Source organism: Myiozetetes cayanensis, unplaced genomic scaffold (assembly GCF_022539395.1).
Source record: "Myiozetetes cayanensis isolate MyiCay16 unplaced genomic scaffold, myiCay2020 scf7, whole genome shotgun sequence".
Lineage (NCBI taxonomy): Eukaryota > Metazoa > Chordata > Aves > Passeriformes > Tyrannidae > Myiozetetes > Myiozetetes cayanensis.
Window position 1 is genome coordinate 41,390,814 of NW_026087964.1, and position 21,559 is coordinate 41,412,372.

General features: G+C 41.4%; 1 protein-coding gene across 2 annotated transcripts in view; it reads left to right on the forward strand.

The window, feature by feature from the left end:
- Positions 1 to 21,559, forward strand: part of FBXW7 (F-box and WD repeat domain containing 7) — a 182,070-nt gene that overhangs the window by 132,831 nt on the left and 27,680 nt on the right. The window contains exons 1-2 of one of the 2 annotated variants that reach the window (XM_050338045.1): positions 15,928 to 16,128; positions 18,613 to 18,695. In XM_050338045.1, the coding sequence (XP_050194002.1) occupies positions 15,970 to 16,128; positions 18,613 to 18,695 (242 nt within the window). In that variant the 5' untranslated portion in view covers positions 15,928 to 15,969. Of the gene's footprint in view, positions 1 to 15,927; positions 16,129 to 18,612; positions 18,696 to 21,559 lie in introns of those variants that run through there. The other variant, XM_050338044.1, reaches the window with a different exon arrangement.

Consider the following 21,559-nt stretch of genomic DNA (forward strand, 5'->3'; position numbering starts at 1 on the left):
GTATAGAGGCATTGATATGAAAAGTGTGCATTTGCAGACTTGGTGTTCCCAGCCATTGCCCCAGAGTTTCTTTGCAACTAAAACATGGAAATGGCAATATGAAGAAATCTCTGATTCCTAACCAAGTTTTCAGTCTGTTTCGCCTCTAGGTTAGTTAAGCCCTCAAACTATGAGCCCCATCGCTCTATTTGGTCCCACTGAGCTGGGGTCTCAACCATATCTCTAAGTAGTTCTTTCTTTGAAAGGGCAATCTTATTATGAGGAATATTGATGTTATTTGACAAGCCCATATAATACACATTGAGCTATCTGTTCTCTTCCTTTCCAGCTTCAAGATCACTCCCAAAAAGAGCTAACAAATGTATTAGGAACTCCTTGAAATTAGCTTAACATGAAGAAGCAAATATACTCAATTCAGTTACTGGTTTAATGCAGATCAAGATAATATTCTCACCTCATTCCCAAGGGCCCCAAAAGGAATAATGCAATTCCATGCTGGCATCTATACAGATAAAAGACAGTATAATTGCATTATTTGGAAACTACTGCAAGCTACTCCTCTTTTCCCTTTCATTTAAAAGCATTTTGAAGATTCTAATGCTGCAGGGAGGGAGGCTTAACATCTGAGCACTAGGAAATTTTTTCTTAGCTGTCTGTTCTTCCAGAATATTTCTGAGAACTGTGGTTTTGTTTTGGGGAAATGAAAAGATGGAAGAAACTGGTAGAAGTTTTAGAAAGACCTGTCAGGGGCTTAACGTGGCTAATTTGCATTCCTGAAATTCTTGTGTTGTCTGGAAGAAATCAGTTGATAATTTTTTTCAGGCTGAGGTTTTCATTGGGCAGGACCAGATTTGTTCAGATCTAGATATTACTGCTCAAACTTTTGTCAGAGTGTAAGCTGGATGATACAACGGCAGCCTTTGTCTGACTAGTATCGAACAACCCTCAAAAAACTTGTTGACACCATCAGCCAACTGGTTGCATGGTGGGGTCTTGTCTGGAGACCAGTTACACATTCGGTTTAATCAAGTGGTAAATCTGATGGTACCTCAGCAGTGAGAAAAGATTACGTGAACTGCTGCTCGGGATCTCTGTATGTGAGACGTACCCTTGAGCATAAATTCTCCTCAGGGGCTGAAGACACTTTTCTTGCTTATTTGCTTATTTAGGTAGATAAAAAACTAGCTGAATACTAACTGCCAGTTGCACATATGTAAAATACCCTTCCAAAAGGTAGAGAGGATTGGATACAGCCTGCTGGTTGTTCTCACAGCATTCACCGGCTTCTCAGGCTGGTACCCCCCTTGGGCATCTGCTAAATTTGTAAGTTAAGAGTTCCACTTCTATTGCAACAATAAAATATAATCTTTGTGGTGGTGAAGGGCACATTATTATTGTTTTTCTCACCTTTTTTTTTAATTCTGAGATGAGCTTTATTTTGCTACAGCCATCTCTTTAACCTCAGTGTACACTGCCTCTGCTTAGAGAACAGTGTTAGTATCACAACTCTTTGAAACAGATACCTTTTCGATTGTAATGGATGTCCCCTGGAAACTGGAAATGATTTGGATTTTCTGTGTCTTAGAACTGTTGACCCATGCTTTAGATCAATGCTAGGTCTGGCATTTAGCACGTAGTACTGAACAGCTAACCCAGCTTACTACTCACGTTTCTCTAGCTCTTTTCAGAGTGCCACACAAAACAGCCAACTGTCTACCTGCTGTAAAAGCAAAAAACATTCTTAAACTAGATGCATGTAATATAGTCACGTAACAAGCTATCATGAACGGGAAAGCAAATGAATCCCAGTTAGTGTAAATGTTCTTGCTTCTTGGTATCTACACCTGCTGAGTCACATTTAACTTTCCTCTGTGATATGGTGAATTAAGTACTTACATTTTTTCCCTAGGTATTTTGCATAAAGAAGCACAAAGTGTATTCAGGTTTTCTGGTTAAGATACTACTACCCTTAGAGTACTTGGTGTGCTCTTTGTGACTTGAGCAGCCCACACATCTTGCCACAGATTTGAGGTTTGTCTGTCTAAAAAGGAAGAGGATTTCAGAGGGCTCTTTGAAGGACTGTACTGATAAGGAGGCTGACATCCCTATCTTAAGTTGAAATGTATCTTACTGTTTTAGCTTTTAACCCAGTAGTCTGCACTACCTAAAATGCTTGAATTACAGGAAAGGTTAGTAACTTCTGCTGTGTTTTCTTTGGCAGGTTGATTGCTCAGTCTAAACTTGAGGCTGTTGGATTCCTTTTTAAATTAGCTGTCTACCAAACTTTGTGTTAATCAGGATCAGTAAATATTAGCATACTTTTCATAAGGCATGCTGTTGCTGCAGTTGTTTTAAAAAAATCCAAACCTTTTCCAGATGACTTGTGACCAGGTAGCATTCTCAGGCTGACTTACTTAGGGTGAGCACCTTCAATTTTTCAGCCTTCCATACCAGAGAATGAGGGTTGCTCAGTGCAGTGTTGCGTTTGAATCCAGAAACTACACGCTGTTCCCAAACACAGGGATTTCAAACAATTTTCAACCAGGAGAGACTTTGGATGAAGTTTGCCAGAAATCTAGTAGGAACCAACACAGAGTCCCTCGTATGGGTCAATCCATTCAGCTTTTGGAATAAGCTTACCCTAGCAGTTTCTAATCCTTCTGGTGAGAATGGTCTGCCTTCTAATTTTAGTCTCTTTAAGTTTACTTGTAAAGCACAATAGACCAGTGGGAAAAAATCTGCATTTTAAAAAAGTTTTTGAAGAACAGGCATGAGTCATACCTGTCCCTGCAGGCTGTTAAAAAGCTGTCGACAGTTAGCTGGGAAGAAGTGTATTTAAACTGTGTTCATGCCAATTTAAATCACTTTATTCAAAAGCATGAATGAGGTTGTAGTATTCCATTAAGACTGTTGTTATCAAATTTTAATGAGGAACTATATTTACACAAGCAGCAAATGAGTTCTTCTCAGAATTTTCTTTTTAATCAAATATTCCTAAACATTGTCTATGATTTTACAAGGGACAAAAGTGAACATTTTGCAGTCTTGTCCCAAAGGGGAAATTCAGCTAACAACTGGGGCTGTGTTTAAATAACTGCACAGAGATTTAAATTTAGGTTCATAAGCAAATGGTCAGTGGCTTGTAGCATGTTTTGCTGGAGGGAGGTAGTAAAACGGGGATTATTCAGATCTGGCCAGTTTTCAAGGCACAAGTTTGCTCTGCATATGAAATTAGACTAAAGGGAAGAGACCACACGATGTGTGAAGCTCGTGTTGAAGGTTAAATTACAAGGAACCTAACTAATGGTAGTCTGCGCTTTGATTTTTTGCCAACTTTCTGATCAAAAAAATGAGACTTCTGCTAAATACCAGACTGCAGACTGGTGCTCTCATACTCCTCCCTCCTGCTTCCCTTTCCCTTTCCATTCAGGCTCTCCCTGTCACATCAGCAGGCCTATGACATAGGCAGCAGGATTTCTTTTTCCATTTCTGTGAGAAAGATTGGCATATATAAACCAGTTTGGCACTGATTGAATATTAGAGATGGAATATGATAATAAAAGGAAAGTGGGCAAAAAAAATCCCTAGAGATTTGTCAGAACATAGCTGGCATCACTTAAGCAATACTATGGCTAATAACAAGCTTTAGCAGTTGCTTTCAGCAAAATAGAAGGCATAGGAACTAGGACATATTTTTGCACAGACTTTGTTACAGCATCCTAAATCTCTCTTCTTGTGTATTAATTTCAAATGATAGTGTGCAATATTTTGCATTTTTTTTGGTAATTTTAAAACAGTTTAAAATACTTACCCGTACAACCAACCATATTGGTGGCTTGGACTATTCCTAGTGATTTTGCTTTGCAGCATTTCATTGATAAATCAGTAACATTAGATAGGCTAGGTTTCCTTTAATAATTGGATTTGTGAAATATTGAGTCTCCATAAAGTTACAAACTGTAAAACTATGGTTACCATCTAATTTTGTGGCTACGAGTGAATGGAACAGCAAACCAAAAATTTCTGAAATCTCTAATTTGCTCCATCCTGCCTATAAATAAAGAAACTGTAAGTTTCAAACCCCAGGAATTTAGATAGCTGTCTTGCTATTTAACCCACAGTGAATGGGTTGGTTTAGGGAGCACATTATTTGCATCACACTGAACCAGCAAGCTGACAGAAGTTTTGGAGAAATGGTTAAATATGTGATGTCTGAGGTTATGTAAAGGTTGCAGCATGCATTTTGCCTTGAGGGTAGAAACAGGGGGCTTTGATTTGTAGGTTTTTTTAATTCAAGTATAAATATTATAACTTGATAAAGGGAGCATAAGCTTTTACTGAACAAAATGCTTTCCCAGGAGAGGCTTAGACACAAGAGTGGACAGATACAGTAATTTTCTTTTTTTATGTTTTAGTTCTTAGGTTTCATACAGGTAGCCTGTTGAAAAATACCTCTGAAACACTATGAAATGTGTCACCTTATTTCATATTTCTCACATTCTATGAAACATCTGTGTTATAAAAAGCTGTGCTGGGCTCAAATACATAGAGGCATCTATCCATCATCTTACCTCAATAAAGCTAGATTCACTATAAAAAAAAAATAATCAGCAATTCTCATCCCTCTTGTCTGGATGAGGGACTAGTTACCCTAAATTATGCAGTGCTATATTTCTGTTAGAGGCAGGCAAGCATGCTGTATGGTTTCTAGACTGGAAGCACCTGTTCAGGGAAGAGTTTGTTTAGATGGGGCAGGTTTGCTGGCCTGCTTGCTCTGCCTGTAGCCCCTTTCAACATGAAATTGCACAGCATAAGGTTAATGACAGTGGGTTAGCAAACCTTCAAAGCATCTGGTGTGACCCCAGCATGCCTGGCATTCCTTTCTGCTGTGCAAAGGTTTGGCATCGATCCCCCACTGCAGGAAGAATGTACTCAGGAGAAACCAGCTCACATGGCTTCCTCGGGCCTCTGGAGAGGGGAGAGTTGTCATGGCAATAAATCATGAGGGTTCATGGAAAAGGAGTAAATCCCCTTCTCTGTGCTATACCATAGGCATGCGGTGAGAAAAGGAAGCTAGACCAAGCAGGTATAATGTGCAATTTTCCTTTTTATAACCACTGCCACCACTTACTGGTGTGGCAGAGTGTTTGTTGTACAAAAATGGCCATTTCCATGTACCAGAAACATTCTGGGCTGTGAGGAGCCTGTGTCCCACCAGGTCAGAACACTGCCCAGGCTGACCCCTGCCCTTCCCCAGGACTTACCAAGCATGCTGTAGCCAAGGGCAACATAGGCAGAACTGGATCTTCCCCTCAGTGGCTGCTTCCCGCTGCAGATGTGGCCAAGAATGGAGGAAAAAAAGCCTCCAGATAACTTCCTGGTAGAGGTATTGAACAAACCAACCAAAGGAGAAGCATTATTGGACGTGGTGTTCACCAATGCAGAGTTGTTCATTAGAGAGGTTAAGATTGGAGGCAGCCTAGGCTGTAGTGACCATGCCCTGGTTGAGTTTCTGATCTCAAGGAACATGGGCCTGGCAAAGAGCAAAGTCAGAACCCTGAACTTCAGAGGAGTGAATTTTAAGCTGTTTAAAGAATCAGTGGATGAGATCTCCTGGGAAACTGACCTTAGGTACAAAGGAGCTAACCAGAGCTGGAAACTCAGTTGACACAACAGGACAGGATGCCATCCAGAGGGACTTGGATAAGCTTGAGAGGTGGGCCCACGAGAACCTCATGAGGTTCAACCAAGTCCAAGTGCAGGATGTTGCACCTGGGTCAGGGTAATCCCAGACATGAGTACAGACTGGGAGAAGAACTCATTGAGGGCAGCCCTGCAGAAAAGGACATGGGTGTTCTGGTGGACCAAAAGCTGGATGTGAGCCAACAGTGTGTGCTCGCAGTTCAGAAAACCAGCCATATCCTGGGGCTGCATCAAAAAAAGTGTGGCCAGGGGATTGAAGGAGGTGATTCTGCCGCTCTACTCTGCCCTCATGAGACTCCAACTGCAGTACTGTGTTCAGGTCTGAGGTTCTTAGCCCAAGAAAGATGTGGGCCTGTTAGAGCAAGTCCAGAGGAGGGCCGTGAAGATGATCAGAGGGCCAAAGCCCTCCTGTGATGGCAGGCTGAGTGAGCTGGGTGTTCAGCCTGGAGATGAGAAGGCTCTGGGGAGACCTCACTGTGGCCTTTCAGTTCCTAAAGGGGGGTTATAAAAAAGAGGGAGAGTGACTTTGTATACAGGCAGATAGTGACAGGACAAGGGGGACAGTATTATCTGAAAGAAGAGAGAATTAGTTTAGATGTTACTAAGAAATTCTTTACTCAGAGGGTAGGGAGGCACTGGAACAGGTTGCCCGGAGAAGCTGGAGATGCCCTATTCCTGAAATTGTTCAAGGCCAGGTTGGATGGGGCCCAGAGCAACCTGATCTTATGGGAGGCATCCTTGCCTGTAGCAGGCATGTTGGAACTAGATGATCTTGAAGGTCCTTTCCAACCCAGGCCTTTATATGATTCCATGCCTCAGTGTCTTGCAATCCAGATACCCCCTGCCTTGTTCATGCTTCAACATAGAAAAATCCTTTTTGTATAGAAAAATCCTTTCCCTGAATTCCAGGGAGGGAGGAAACATGGTGGTCAGGGATGGGAAAGGAAAAGGATAATACGGTGGGACAATTAGTCCAGAAGCTGTGGAGAGGGCAGGAGGGAGGAAACTACTGGGGAATTACTGGTCCAGGAGATTGATACAGGGAGCAGAGGGCAGGAGTATGGAGGACCTTGAGGCTGGTCAGAGAAACAAGAATGAAGAAAAGATGGGGAGAGCCCAGGAGATTCATCCATATTCAACAGAACAAGCTCTTCTCCAAAGCTGAGATTAAGGGGTCCTGTATTTCTGTTATCAGCAGACTGTCCTGAAACTTCCTGTTCCATCTTCCTCTAGTGCTTTTGCACCAAGGGTGGCATTCTGCTGTATTCCTCGCCGCTGGTTACGCACAGTGGTGGGGCATTCCATGGGGGCTCAGGCTGTTTCAAACCACTGGTATGCCAAACAGGGAGCCAGATGATGGAGTAAATTCCCTTGATGTTATAAAATGGATGCCAAGGATGCCATGCCTAAAACACTCAAAAGTTTGCCTTTGCAGACTTGATGCACGTGCACAAGTGGGTACCGATATATCACAAATTACAACCTGAGACACTTTTTTTTCCAGAGAATGTGTCTTATTTAGTATGTACCATGCACAGGGCTGTCTTGGTAAGCAGCTCTTTAGGAGTAAAACCATCTTATTCCTGTCATTTCAAATTCCTTTGAATGCTTGGTTTTGCAACTTTTATACCCTCTTCAGTTAAGACAGGTAGGAATAGAGATTTGACATTTTTAATAGTTTTTTCTTAAGGTTCTTCTTAAATCCTTCTGGTATAATCTATGATTCCAGAAATTCTTCTGTCATAGCCTAAAGGCTCACTAGTAACCCCTTATCCTTCTCACATACCATAAATGAGGAACAGAAACTGTTTTGTAAATAAATTTTTGTAGGTTATGCCAGATAAATAAGCACTTCTCTTTACAATTGAAATTAAGCTATCTCCAAATTTAAAAAAAGGAAAACTTAACAGAAAACAGGCAGTAGTAGCAGTACTCTATTTGTATTCAGTGCAAAGGACAGACATTTTTGAAAAGCTTCCCAAGTCCAAACAGACATTTCTTTTTCTGTACAAAGGTGATTTCTCAACATGCTTCTGTTTGAGTGAAAATAGTTTGAGCAGTGGTGTTCAAAGGCAGAAATGCATGCTTCTCTAATTTGGAAACATTCTTGTCAGTATAAACAAAACCAACTCAGCTTTTTGGTTGAAATATTGAAAAAAGGAGCTGATCCCTATCGGTAATTTTTAATTTTTTATTTTATTGTGGTTGTCACCTGTTGATCAGCAAGAAGGGCTTGTGCTTTGTGTGCCTAAGAGTGGTCTAGTGCATGGTTTTCTAACTTTATGGACTATGCCACGTGCAAAATCTGTGAAATTACTATAATAGGAATAAAATTATTAAAAACAAAGCCCAGGCAGGGACTGTTCTCTTCTTATTGTCCCAACTGAACACCCTGTGCCCAGTTGGCATCTGGCTGCTGGCATGGCAGCCACTGCCCTTGGCTTCAGTGGTGTGTAAGGATATCTGGGAGAAGAGTGGGCCAAGGGAGAAATGTGGATGGGGTGCACGGTGCCACCTTCCTCCACAGTGCAAGCACGGGAGCCAGCAGGTTACAGGGGCTGTTCTGTGGGGCCACTTGGGCTTGTGCAGTACCTAGCATGCAAGGTTGTCTCTTCAGGAAATTTAGGAACATACTTAGGTCTCTGAAGCAATGCTGCTGTGGCTCAGAAGCACAGCTCGATTCAGTGTGAACTTGAGTGATTAGCACAGCTATTACTGCATCTATAAATAGAATTCATCTTACAATATATTAAGTTTAATGATACAATAAATAAATTACAGTTAACTTTAATAGGAGCACAATGAATGGAGACACAGTTCTTATGAAGATCTGCTTCCATTAGTGAATGTTTTGCAAGATGCATTATATGTAATACCATCTTCTTCCTTTGAAAAATGAATAATCTAACAATACCCTGTAGAAACAAAATACAAAAAAGCAACTCAACATGTTCCTGTTGCATGAAAGCAGTCAAGTACATGAAAGTGCAGGTTGCATTATCGACCTTAACTCTGCTCCTTATGAATATGCACTATGAAAACTGTTTATTATATGATAATATTGCTAGTTCTAAAACAAACCATACAGTGTTTCTATGTAAGAAACTTGCATGTGGTTACTGTCACAGGGAATTAAAAGCAACGTGAAGCCTAGCTCCACTGATATTTTCTTTTCATTTATCTTTTTCTTTAACAAGAAAAAGCTTTGGAAAGAAAAATGTTTTGGGCTTGTTTGTTGGGTCTTTTTTTCCAGTGAAATAATATACAGTTCTAATGAGACAAGATCCCTAAAATAAATGATATGTTTAAGGAAGGTTGACATTATACCCCCTGCCTGTGGTTCACCTTGTTGTGCTTGTTTTATGGTAAATCTTTGAGTGTCCATTTTCATTTGTCAAAGACTGAAGTATATTTTCCAATGCAAATAAGTTGCTCTGGTAACAATACAGTCCTCTGGGTTGGGAGCACAGAGCCTAAAGCCCCAAGTTCCTTGCCTTTTCACCTAAGGCTGTAGTTCGGCAAGTGTTCAATGTAGCTTTTCTAGGGGCTTGGGAAGGTTAAAAAGGAGAGAGCAAGCTGTACCTCTTGCTGTGCTGGCACAGACATGTGTGGCTGTGCAGGAGGGGAGATGGGGAATCTGACCTGGCTGAAAAACAGCCCGGCAAAAAGGAGTCCTGAGGGCAGTTGCCACCATGGTTGACCACAGAGCCATACAATGAAAGTTCTGGTGGCACACCTGAGAAGGTGATGCAAGCATAGAAATGAATGGCCAAAGGTAGCCATGGGTTCACAGGTGTAGGGACTGCTTTTTTGCTTTTTCTTCTTCTTCCCAGTGGCTGTGCTGGCTTAAGTTCACATCAAACTACAGCCGAGAGAGTGATGCCTCTAGGTGTAAATAATAGGCTTATGTTCTCTGTGTGGGACACTCGGGTCACAGTTCCTCATACCTTTTTCTCAGTGGTGTAGCTGGCTCAAGGAATCCATGCCCTGCCTGTGAATTGCTCATTTGCTTCTGCTGGCTCAGTTGTTTATGAAGGCATGGTGGAAAATTAAACCAGAAACTAGTTCAAAAAAGAAGAAAAAAAGAAAACCCCAAGGGTAAAAACTTAAAACCATCTCTCCTCACCCTGTATCAGTTAATTAATCTGGTTCACAGAGTATTTCTACAAATGTTTGTTCCTGCAAAAACAAGGGCAAGAGCCATTTTGGGGCAGGAATGAGCAGGTGAGACTGGGACATCTTTAAGCTGATGTTGCCACGAAGAAACAATTCATGGAACTGTTCCCTTCATAAATGGGCATATGACAGCTTTGGCTGCACTCCTTTAAAATAGCCTAAGCATCGAAGCATATGTTGCAAGTTCTGTGCCCAACTACAAGGAACCAACAAAGAGGACAGGATGTATGACCTTCAGAGGGGAGTTCTGCTCTGCTGGAGACACGGTGATACTGTATTACATTAAGCCTGTCTGTGAAATCTCCCTGCTCTTAAAATATAAATTGAAGTTTATCATAAATATCCAGCACTGAAGTGTGTTATATACACTTCATGTTTAAATTCTTTTCAGAGGTATTTCTTGCAGCCATTAACTAGCACATCTTTTGAATTCTATCACAATGTCTTTAAAAGTCAATATTTTTTTAAAGGCAAATGTTATAAGAAAGTGGTTTATGGGAAATCTCTGCTATGGATATATACCTTTAAAACGGTATTTGTAATCAAAGTTCATACTATTCTAATAAGATCGGGATTTATAAATAAATAATAATCTGATTTTTCAGTTGCTACCAATGCCATTTCCTTCCCTGCAGAAACAAAACCTAAAGTCTTTTTACAATTTTATTTGACTACAGTACCTTACTTTGCATGGAAATCAAGGATAATCATGTGTGGGGAATTTCATTTTGAAAGCAGTCTTCAAAATGCTTTGCCAAGAAACGTTATACAGTTAGTAAACAGTTCAGTGTTACCTATCATACTTTGTAATACGTATTCTCCACTCCATTTAAGTAAGCTTTGGAAGACTTCATGCAAGTTACTGTAGTGACTCTGTGTGTCCTTCCTCCCATAATAGAGTTCCTGATGCTTACACTACTTCATCCCAAACCTTAAGTTCACCAATACTACAAAAATGTGTCATTTATCAGTAAGCTGCTGATCCATGCACATTGCAATGTCCAGGTTTGCTTGTACTACACTTGAACTACACAAGATCATAAGCATAAATTTCTTCCTGTAAGTGTGTTGAGGCAAACATGCTGGAGTGGACCTTTCTAAGCCTGCTGTGGGCATTATAAGTAAATTGAGCAGAAATTCTTCTATCTAAACTGCTTCCAGGGAGCCAAGTTGCTCTTGTTCTTACCTCATAGTTGGAATGTAGCAGCTGTTGGTCAGAAACTGGTGCACTTAAATTCATTTCTTCAAGTCTGTTCTGCCGCATCAATACTAATGGTATATTCTACACAAACAGATGGTTGCATCTGTGTGATAAGGTGCATTGCGCACCATACCCTTGAAATTTGTTATGTATTCCAGTGTTCTTTACTTGGTCAGTGTCCTAAAACTTTGTCTCGCCATGCCCACAGATTGGGAATTTACACATAAAAAGTTCCAGCTCTGCACCTAGGATGCATGTAATAAAACTCAACATAGCAGCAGCCCGCCCCTAAGGCTAGCGTAGCCGAAACTGAATTGGGAGAAACCATGAGAACATGGGATTTCCAAGATCCCAGTGGGTCACTTCTTTAATTTCATGATAGTTCAGAAAGAAAGAGATCTGACAATAATAGCAATGCCTTTTTGTAGAGGAAAAGCCCGCCCTAAATTATTTTGGAACATGTTTAATGCTTGATGTCGTATGGGATTTTTTTTCTTCTTTTTTGAGACCTTACACGTGTTGGACTCCAGCATGTGCCTTTCTCATTGACTGAATGGGAACTTAGGCTTTTAAATGTAGGTGTGCTAAGCTAAGCTGTAGTTAAATGTCTAAAGCAGATGGCAGAAGTAACTCTCTGTGGGGCCAGATTCTTGCCTGAATGGGAGCATTTGGCAAATTAAATGAAGTATGTAGTTGGATGAATAGGTCGAATGTAGAAGACAAAGTGCTGGCTGCTGCAGCTGCCCAAACTAGATTACCAAGCAGAAGGGGAGTGTTTAAAACCTAAGTGGGTCCAAATATGAGAAAGGCAAAAACAACTGAGCATGACCGTTTTTCCCAGATCATCTTTGCTGTGTCCAGAGTAAATCTTGCACAGCTAAGGATTTGGCCCCACCCAATGAGGATGTTTGGTTTCCTGGATAGAAAAAAAAAAAAAAAAAAAAAGGCAATCCTATTAGACAACACATAAAAATCCCTCTGAAGTATTTCTAAAGGAGTCAGTCTGCTAAGCGTCTGCTAAATGTGCAGAGTACACAGAATCCCTTCTGGCACTGTCTTGAATGATGCATTTACCAATATTAATGGAGATACCAAACCATATTGCTCCACAGTTCCTCCTGCACACATTATGCTTCTAAAACACATATGTGTATGTGAAATGCCAATTACAGTTTTTGTATTCCATGGTTTAAACACTAGTGTTTTTCCAAAATGCTGACTGGCCGTTACCACAACCAGACCATCCTGTGGTGTCTCCACTCAAAAATGTTTCTCCAACTAAAAAAAAAACCCACAAAAAATGTTGTTTCTTTGGTCTGTTGCACTGTAATCTCCATTCTTCTGGGGATTATATAGCTCTGTGGGTGATTTCTGTAATTCATTCTAGTCTTTCATTAGAAGTAATAGACGGTCTTAATTACAGCATGCCACATGACAAACTGGTAAAGGTGCTAGAAATGTTGCCAACAGGAAAAGAATTGGATGCTGTGAATTTTTTTTAATTAAGAGTTGGCAGTACTGACGGGAAATAAGATTGGACTTGTGTCCACTGAAAACTATGTAATTTTGGTATAGACATTTTTCTAAATGTCATGAATTGTATGCTGTTTGTGGTTGTAAGAACTTGAAAAATTATCTCCAGCTTAAACAAAAATAAGACCAACATTTGAAGTTGAATATATACCAAATAGGGAAAAAAGCATGGCAACTTTTGATTTTTTTCTTAACACTGCTTTATAAACTGTAGTCTTCTTCAATGTACCATAATTTGTGATCAGCATGTACTTTATACCATTAAGTATTCTTAGAGCATACTATGTTACTGCAGTAAATATTTTTTTTTAATGCCTGTAGAGATGTAAATGGATGCATCATCTTTGCCACTTGCTGACAGGGTCTCGAAAGCATATAGAGGTTTGGAGTCTTATGCCTTCACCCCTGTGTTTTCCCAAAAGGTGCAGAGTGAAGCTGTGTGATCTGCAGCGTGGCTCAGTCTCCAGGGTTGGGCAGTTCCACACTACTTTTGCAAAGCCTTAATTAATTTATTACAAGAGAGAGTGTGGTGTATTCATGACACTAAATTTTTCTGGGAACAGGGTAGTTCTCAAAGTCAAGGGAGAGAGAGAAAGTCCTTTCTAGACAGGAATTTAGACTAGTAGTCTGATAGTAAGTGCCTTTAGCCTCTGGTAGAGCATGTTCCTCTCCATCAACCAGAGAGAGCCCAGGCTATTGTTAGGCATCTGGGGCAAGAGCAGACACTCAACTAAAGTTGCAACTACCCAGACACCATCAAACTTAATTTGAGGTAGAGGGAATGTTTCTTTATTTGTAGAGAGTAAAAAGTGGAACCACTATAGAGAAAAATACTAAATAAGTGAGAGCCAGAGCCATCTCTATGTGCAATTTTTGTTTTTTGCTCTGAGAAAAGCAGACTGCTAGATGGAAGATGGTCACTGTTCAAATGTCAAAATCTGTCTGTGGTATCTGTATCTAAAATTAGGAAAACCCCCAAACCTTCTGTGCAGAATAAATACCTGACATACTAAGTTTTCTACCACTAGAAAATGATTTTTGGGTTATTACATGGGTCCTGACTGTGGCAAGGAGATTAGCAGTTAAATCAGTGGGTTTTTACCATGAGAGAATATCTGTCAATCATTATCAAAAGACAAGTAATCTACAATAGTAGTACTCCAAAAAAAAGAGGAAAATACTAATTTCTAATTATTATTCAACTCATTGACTGCTTAATTCCAAAGCACATTTTGTTCAAAAGATAAATCTAGCCGTGCTGTCAGATTACACTTGCTTTTGGGCTGAGGGAGAGGCTGATCCCTGAGGATTTCCTGCCAGTCCCCGCTGTGATGCTGGAGGAAGAGTAGCCATCCCCCCTCTGCATTGAGTGCACTCACTGATGGGAGAAGGGGCAGAGATAGCTGCAAGCGTCTCAGGGCGTTATGCATGCACATATATAAAGTACTTCTAAGTCCCCACAGCGACAATGTTCAAACTCTTTCTTATTCTGATGATTTGGGTATTAATTTGCTTCCTGTGATTGTTTAATGTGTATATGCAGCCTATGGGGTTTTTTTCCTTCCCCTTTGCATGTGATGTGCCAGTAAAGGAAGACAGTAATAGCCTCCCGGGATATGTACAGCTCTGTTCATATCTGAGGTACGAAGTCAACTCAGGACCATTTTGTTCTCATAAAATATACAGCACTGCAGTTCAATGGATAATGGCATAAATACCAGAGTTTGATGGGCAGAACCATTTTCACTGGGAGATGAAAAAGACTATGAGAACTCAGTGCAGGATAGGAGATACATAAAACCATGTAGGAGCAGGATCTTGTGTGCTATGGGCATAGTGATTTTGCCTTATCTGAGTGTGCTGTCACACTTGGCTATTACCAAGTAGTAATAATTTTTTTTTTTTAAAGTACTAATGAGGAAGCTAATGGGTTTTGCAGAAAGTACTTTAGTACTCCTTTAGATGTGTGTTCTATAAAGGTAGAACCTTTTTTTGTACTGCTTCGGGTGATAAAAAGATGGTTTCACTTCAGGTCAGCAGGAACTGACTATGTTAGCTTCTGTTTCAGTGCATTGGTCTGGAGGGCTGCTGGGCATCTCCAGTTTCACTGCACTGGGGGAAAATTATAGGGGAACGTTGGGACTTTAGATCATGCTCAGGGTATTCTCTGCTCTGAACTTGGACAGAAAACTTTGCAGGAGGGAGGGAAAAAAACAGGAAAAATTGCTGAAGCCGAAGACTCTTTGAGTTGTCTGTATGGAAACTAAAAAAACAAGCTGCCTAGCTGCTCAGCTGGTTGCAGGTGTCTGTCTGAGAGCTCAGCCATATGTCAGGAACTTCAATGCCCTTGAGTCGAACCGTAAGGATGAATTGGACAGATTTGTTGATGTGCACAGAGTAGGAAATGACAAAAAAAAAGGAGAGTTCTGTAACAAGTAATTACCAAGGGCTTTCCTTTTGCTTTCACTGAAATACAGGTGAGATTCCTGCATAGGATTTGAAGCCCGAGCTAAGATGGCTTGGTGCCGCCCAAGGGCTGTGTTGTACGGGAGAAGGGAGCGCGTGTGCGCCCAGGCTGTTCCAGGTGCGCGGGGAAGGCTGCCTGCCTCCCTGCTGGGGAAACCCCGGCCCCGCTCCTGCCTTTGACAGCTCCGCCGCGGCTCTGCTGTGAATTAGTATTTTAATGAATATTACATAATTCTTGGATTCGGGTCTTTCAACTCCTAAATCTTCAAACCCCGTTTATTCTATTGTTTAACCAATAGAGGGTATTTCAGCATCTTTTTCCCTGGCAAAACTGTAGTGCATTTCAAATTATTCTAAAATTACCCGCACTTTTGAAGGACTAATTTGCGTCTGTCCACGGAATGCAGTCATAGACGAGCCCAGCCAGGCCCGCCGAGGGCGACGGTATAATTATAATTAGTGGAAACGAGCTTATTTTGCTCCCGCTTGGAAAACCGTGGAGCGTGTGGCACTGGGGGAACAGAGGGAGGGCTGGAGGGGCAGCCCCTGCCTCGGAGGCGGTGCGGAGGAAGAGCGGGGGGGAAGAAAAGGGGGAAATAGCCCCAACCTACGCAGCGCTGGTTTTGGTTTTTAATTTTTCGCCCTTTCCCCGGCGTGGGGGCGGTTTCCCGCCGGCGGGGCCCGCGGGTCCCTCCCGGCCGCGCATCCCGCAGTGCCGCGCCGCCGCTGCGGAGGCGGGCGGGGAGGGAGGGACGGGGCGGGCGCGGGGGGCGGGCGGAGGCAGGCGGCGGGCAGGGCGGGCAGGGGAGCCGGGCTGCGCGCAGGCAGGGCAGGGCAGGGCCGGGGCGAGCCGGGCCGAGCAGCGCCGCCGCCGCCCGCCGTGCCCGAGCATGTCGGCGCGGGAGGCGGTGACCTACCTGCCGGAGAAGGGGCTGTACTGCCAGCGCCTGCCCGGCCGCCGGGCCCGCGGGGCGCCGCCGCCGCCGCGCAAGGGGAAGCGCGCCGACACCATGGGCTTCTACGGCACCCTCAAGATGATCTTCTACAAAGTGAGTGGCCGCCTGCCCCCCTCCCCCGCCCCGCACCGGGCGCGCGGCCGCGGAGGGCGGGGGCGAGGCAGGAGGGGCGGGCAGGGGCCGCGGTGTCCGCGGAGGGCGGCGGTGCGCGGGCGGGGACGCGCCGGCGGCGGGGGCTGCCGCCCGGCCGTAGCTGCAGTCAGCGCGCTGCCGGGGAGCGCTGCCAGCGCTGGGTGGCGGGCGGTGATGCGGAATGCAGTTTGCTGCCCCTTCTTTTATTTTTCTTTAATTTTTTTTAAAAAAAATATTTTTATTATTCTTATTTTTTAATATAAGGCGATCTCGGCTATTTCGATAAATGAATGTTGTGTGAAGGAGTTGTGTTTTCCTAGCGACAGATTAAATGTTTCAGAGGGATGTTTGCTCGACGGTTTCTGTTTTTTGGTTACACGGAGACCTTGCTGGTGTCTGAATCTTGTCACTAGACCACTCTGCTGTAGAGAAAGTTTTATCTTCGTCATATGTTAAACGGCATTTTTAACCGTGTATTTACTTAGCACCTTTTGAGATGCTAAAAGTCAGTCTGTGTGGTGGACCCCATGTGAAAGTTGCCTAAAATACTTGAAAAATCCCTGACCAAAAGAAACAGGTGAAATCATTATTAGGCAGCGTAACGTATATTGTTTTTTCTGCTAACGCAAAAGAGTAAATCACCAGAGCTGATTACTCTGTTGCAGCCTTCCTACTTTTTATTTTAATGTGTACTTCTGGAAGCAGAACAGGAATATGATGATGATAACCTCTCAGAGAGGGGAGATAGAAATAAAAAATTTCCTTGAACAAGAAAAATTCTGTCTGAAAAGTCTATCATCAAGTACTGGTATTCATGCTCAAACATCTTATTTATGCTTCTAGTAATTTTGGTGGCTCACCCATCTAGCACAACGATAAAAGATGGTATCCATTATTTTTCACTGATGCTTACAACTGGTTTTCTTGGGGGAAGCACCAGGGGCTGCGCCTCCTGGGGCATGGGGAAGCAGCGAGGGTGAGGTTGGTGTTTCGGCAGCATGCAGGGTGGTTCTGGCTGAATACTTGTGTGGTGAAATGCTGTGGAGTGTCCCATGTGAGGCATGGGCAAGAAAACACAGCTACAAGGCAGGCTCTTCTGTTGCATTGTAACTCTTACTGTAAAAATGAAACTAGGTAACCTTAGTTAGCTTTCCTTTGTAATCACTAATGAAGCAGAACACAAGATCTTCAGTGACTGTTTTTAGGTAAAGCCATAAAGGTATAAAACCCAAAATCACAGCAAAATTACGTGGACCATAAGCTTTAAAGAATCCTGTTAGGTTTGGGGTGTTTTGTTTTAAGTAGGTAGATTGATACAGTAAATGGTTAAATGTGTTATAATATAACATTAAAAAAGATCAAATCAGTTGTGTAAGAAAGATGACAACTTTTAAACTGTATCTTAAACATGAAATTTTGAAAAAAAGGAAGCAAATGTTTATACTAAGTCTGAATTGTAATACAAGTAGTTTATGTATTTTGCAGCCCACAATTGTAAACAGCAGTAAACATTTTCAGTTGGCTTAATTGCTTTGGTGTATCACATCTCAAAAAGAAAAAAAAAAAAGAAAAAAAGAAAGAAAACCAACAAAATCTCAGAAGTTGCATTTGGCATATGTATATCTCATTGGGTCCAAAAGCCTGTGGTTAAAGATTATCCAAATATGTGAAAGTAATCTTTATTTGTCTGCCTGGATAAATATGGCTTTCACTGGTTTCCATCTCTTTGGTAATTTTTGCAGTCTGGCTTCCCCTTTTAGCAGCTGCCCTGCTCATTATTTGGTTTTGATCATATCTAATTGTGGGTGACATTCAGGACTGGGGTGTAGCATTTTTCATCCTTACCCTTCTTGGAAAAATACTGGTTAATCTGTCAGTCAGTTTTACTGCAGTTTTATAAATGTTTTCGATGTACAACTTTAAAATAAAAGGATAGAAAAAAGAAAAGAGTCTTTTTTTTTCCAGGCCCTAATATAAATATGGTTTATAGTGCAAGCAGGCTACCTAAAATTTAACCATTTCCATGAGAGACTTAGCAATGAACCTGAACACAAGGAATCAAGGGCTCTGGTTTAGTTCTTTCACTCCTTTCCCAGGAAAAAAATCGGAGAACAGTTTAGTAAATAAACTAACACAGTTCTGCACACTTTTTCACATTTGAAATTTGGAATTTAAAAGAATGTAATTACAATAGATTTTGGACCCTATTAAATAGCAATAATATATACATGCACTCTATAAAACATATATCAAATATTGTTGAATCTAAAAACTAAAATGCTGCTTTAAATCATTTTGTGAGCATCAGCTTTGTTGAAATCGGATAGTAAATTAAAGTGTATTAAAGTAGAAGGTAAAAATGTATAAATTTTACGGAAGTAAACATAAGTAAGGCTGGTCATGTAACTAAATCCGTGTTGTTACTCTTTTTCCCTCACCTTGCAGATGAAGAGAAAGTTGGACCATGGCTCCGAGGTCCGTTCTTTCTCTCTGGGAAAGAAACCCTGCAAAGTCTCAGAATACACAAGGTAATTAAATGCAATAACAGATCACTGGATCCTGATTCCTGTGTATATCCTGTCTTTCCAATTGCTGAGCCTGATTAATTAAACTCCTCTTAAAAGCACTGTAAAGCAAAGAAGAGGTGGTATCAGCATTTGTATATTGCTTTGCTAATTTAAATTATGTGAACTGAAGATGAGTTTTAATGAAGTAGCCAGACTTACGTTTCTCTGGTTGAGGTTTGTGTTTCGTTCTAAATATAGCGTGCCCATTTACTTAGAGACTTTTTGAGGGGTGAAGCATTCCTGGTAATGAAATCAATCAGATTTTTAAAAAGGGACATAATGATAAACCCCAAGACTCTTACAAACTGAGATCAAATGTATCACTTTGCTATGGTAACAGGAATGAGAGAATGGAAATTTATGTAGGCAGAGCAGACCATCTGATCTTAGAGGAACACATGCGTACTTGTTATCCACTTACGGGTTCTAGTCTGCTTCCTTGCTACTCCTGAATGGTACCAAATCTCACAAATACCTGCTGCTGTTCCAGTCAGGGGCTTTGTGGGGTAAAGCACTCCTAACCATGAGCAGGAGTGGCGGACATAATAAGTGTGCTTGGATGTCACACTGCTTCCCATCCTGTTTGAATGTACACTGTTTTACATTTTTTTTCCGCATAATAAGCATCGTCCCTCCCAAAAGCATTGCGCTTGCCTCCCAAGGCTGTCTGGAAATAGTACTTCTTTTGAACACGGTATAATAATGTTCAGTCACTGATGGCTCTTTCAAAAGTAATTTATATTTTATTTCTCTTCCTTTAAGAGGTTTATCAGGTGATTAGTGAAAAGTTAGGCAACAAGTCACAGGACTGCTTTGCAGATGTGTAAATGGTGCAATAGATTAAAGGAGGCGATGTGTTTTTACTGAGAGGCACGTGTTGCAGCTTCCACATCCCCCCAAGTCTCAAGGTGGTACATTCTCCCAGTTTCTAAGTCGGTCTAATGGAAGAACTCCCTTGTTGACCACCATTTCTTCAGGTGGCATGCCGTTCTCTACACTCCCAGAAGAGTAAACAGTTCAGCAACAAAGAAACTACAACTACTTTGTCAAGTGTGTGTCAGATGCAGAGGAACTGCTGGACTTGTCCAGCTTCCACAGAAACCTGACTGATTGTTTCAGGGGAATGTTTTGTGAAAAATAAAGCATGAACAAGTGTCTTGTGATACAAACTCAGGTCAAAGGAAAGAGGCTTTTAGAGGCTTTCAGTTTTGTATAACTGTTTTTGACTGAAAACCAGTTTACAGCAGATGAAAGTAAAGCGTAACTGTTTTACTGGGGCAAGCTCAAGGCTACGTATTGCTCAGATCCAATAAAAGCTAATTTCAAGTGCCTTACTTTGGACCTTGAATGCTAGGCCTTGTGCTGGATCTCTGTGCAGGGGATGAGAATGAGTAAGCTGTGATATCACATTTTATTTTAAAAATACTTTTAACTGATGTTCCTTGGATTTTGAGTCATTATTGGCATACAAGAATCCCTAAATAACATCCTATCCTCTCTCTCTTAATTATTTGATTTTATCTAAATAATATTTAAGCAAATGATGCAGTTCTTGTGCCTGCTTGTTTCCATTTTCCCTAGGATCAGGCACTCTTTAAAATTGAACAGTCCCAATGAACTTTGTTTGCATATAACAGGTAGAGCAAGTAACCAAATGCCATTAAGAGTATCCTTCATCTCTGAAACAGTATTTTTATACCAGCTTCTGTTTTTGTTATTACTCAGCAAAATGAACAGTTAAAAATAAGCCTGCTCAAACCAATCTTTACTTTTCTTGACCAGTTTGGGTAAATGTTAGGACATGCTATGGTTGTCCTTCAGAACAAGGAAGAGTAGAGTGAAATATTTGTAGAGCATAATGAGGTAAATATTAAAATGAACTTACCTTACATCATTTAAAACTATTCCTGTAACCACTGAAAAATCAGTAAAACCTATAAGCTCATACCCACAAAAAAGCTGGATTTATCCTACACAAAAGCAAAGGGTTTTTCAGAGTCTTACACTGTATTTAAAATTTTCATGCTTATGCAAATACTACCAGGGTTCTGTATTTCCTGCTAGGGAATACAACTTTGGTATTCTGTGAACGAAGTGCTTTACATTATGTAAAAGAAAAACCAAAAACCCACAAAAAACCCCAACCCCCAAAAAAAGCCCAAACCAGAGAACACAGTCAGCTGTATTTCTTTAGATTCCCACAATAGCAGCTTAATCCCAGCTCTTTTAAAAGCTCCATCCCATATGAATGAGCTGGTTTTTAACATGTCAGAGTGAAAAAATCAAGCTAATTCAGAAAGCACCTTTGGATTCTTTTCCCTTTTCACCTCACCCCCCACCCCTTTTAATTCCTCTGTCATTCCATCAACACGCAAACTTTAAAAGACTGTATAGAGTATTTCAAAGCCCAGTTCTAGACCACTAAGCCACTAGAACTGCTTCTAGACCACTAAACCACTAGAACTGCTTGATATTATTAGCTCTTTGTCAACAAAATATATTAAGAGCTAAAAATAGATACTTTTTTTTTTATTTTATTTTCTGTTTGAGGATGAAGCAACACTAGTACATTTCACCAATAGGTGAGACTCTGAGCTCTGGCTTCCTACATCCCTAGTCAGAAGGCACCAGTGGAACCCAGGAGGAAAGTACCGTACCCTGGCAAGGAAAGGAATATATAAACCTGAATTTTTGTAGGCAACCTGCTGGCCAATTAATGGAGTGGTAATTTTTCAGCGTTGAAGGGTGATCCCCGTTTCTTCCCAAGCTGGAGAGTTAGCACTGCAGTGCAGGCAGATTTATCCAAGTGAGGGACTACCCTCTTG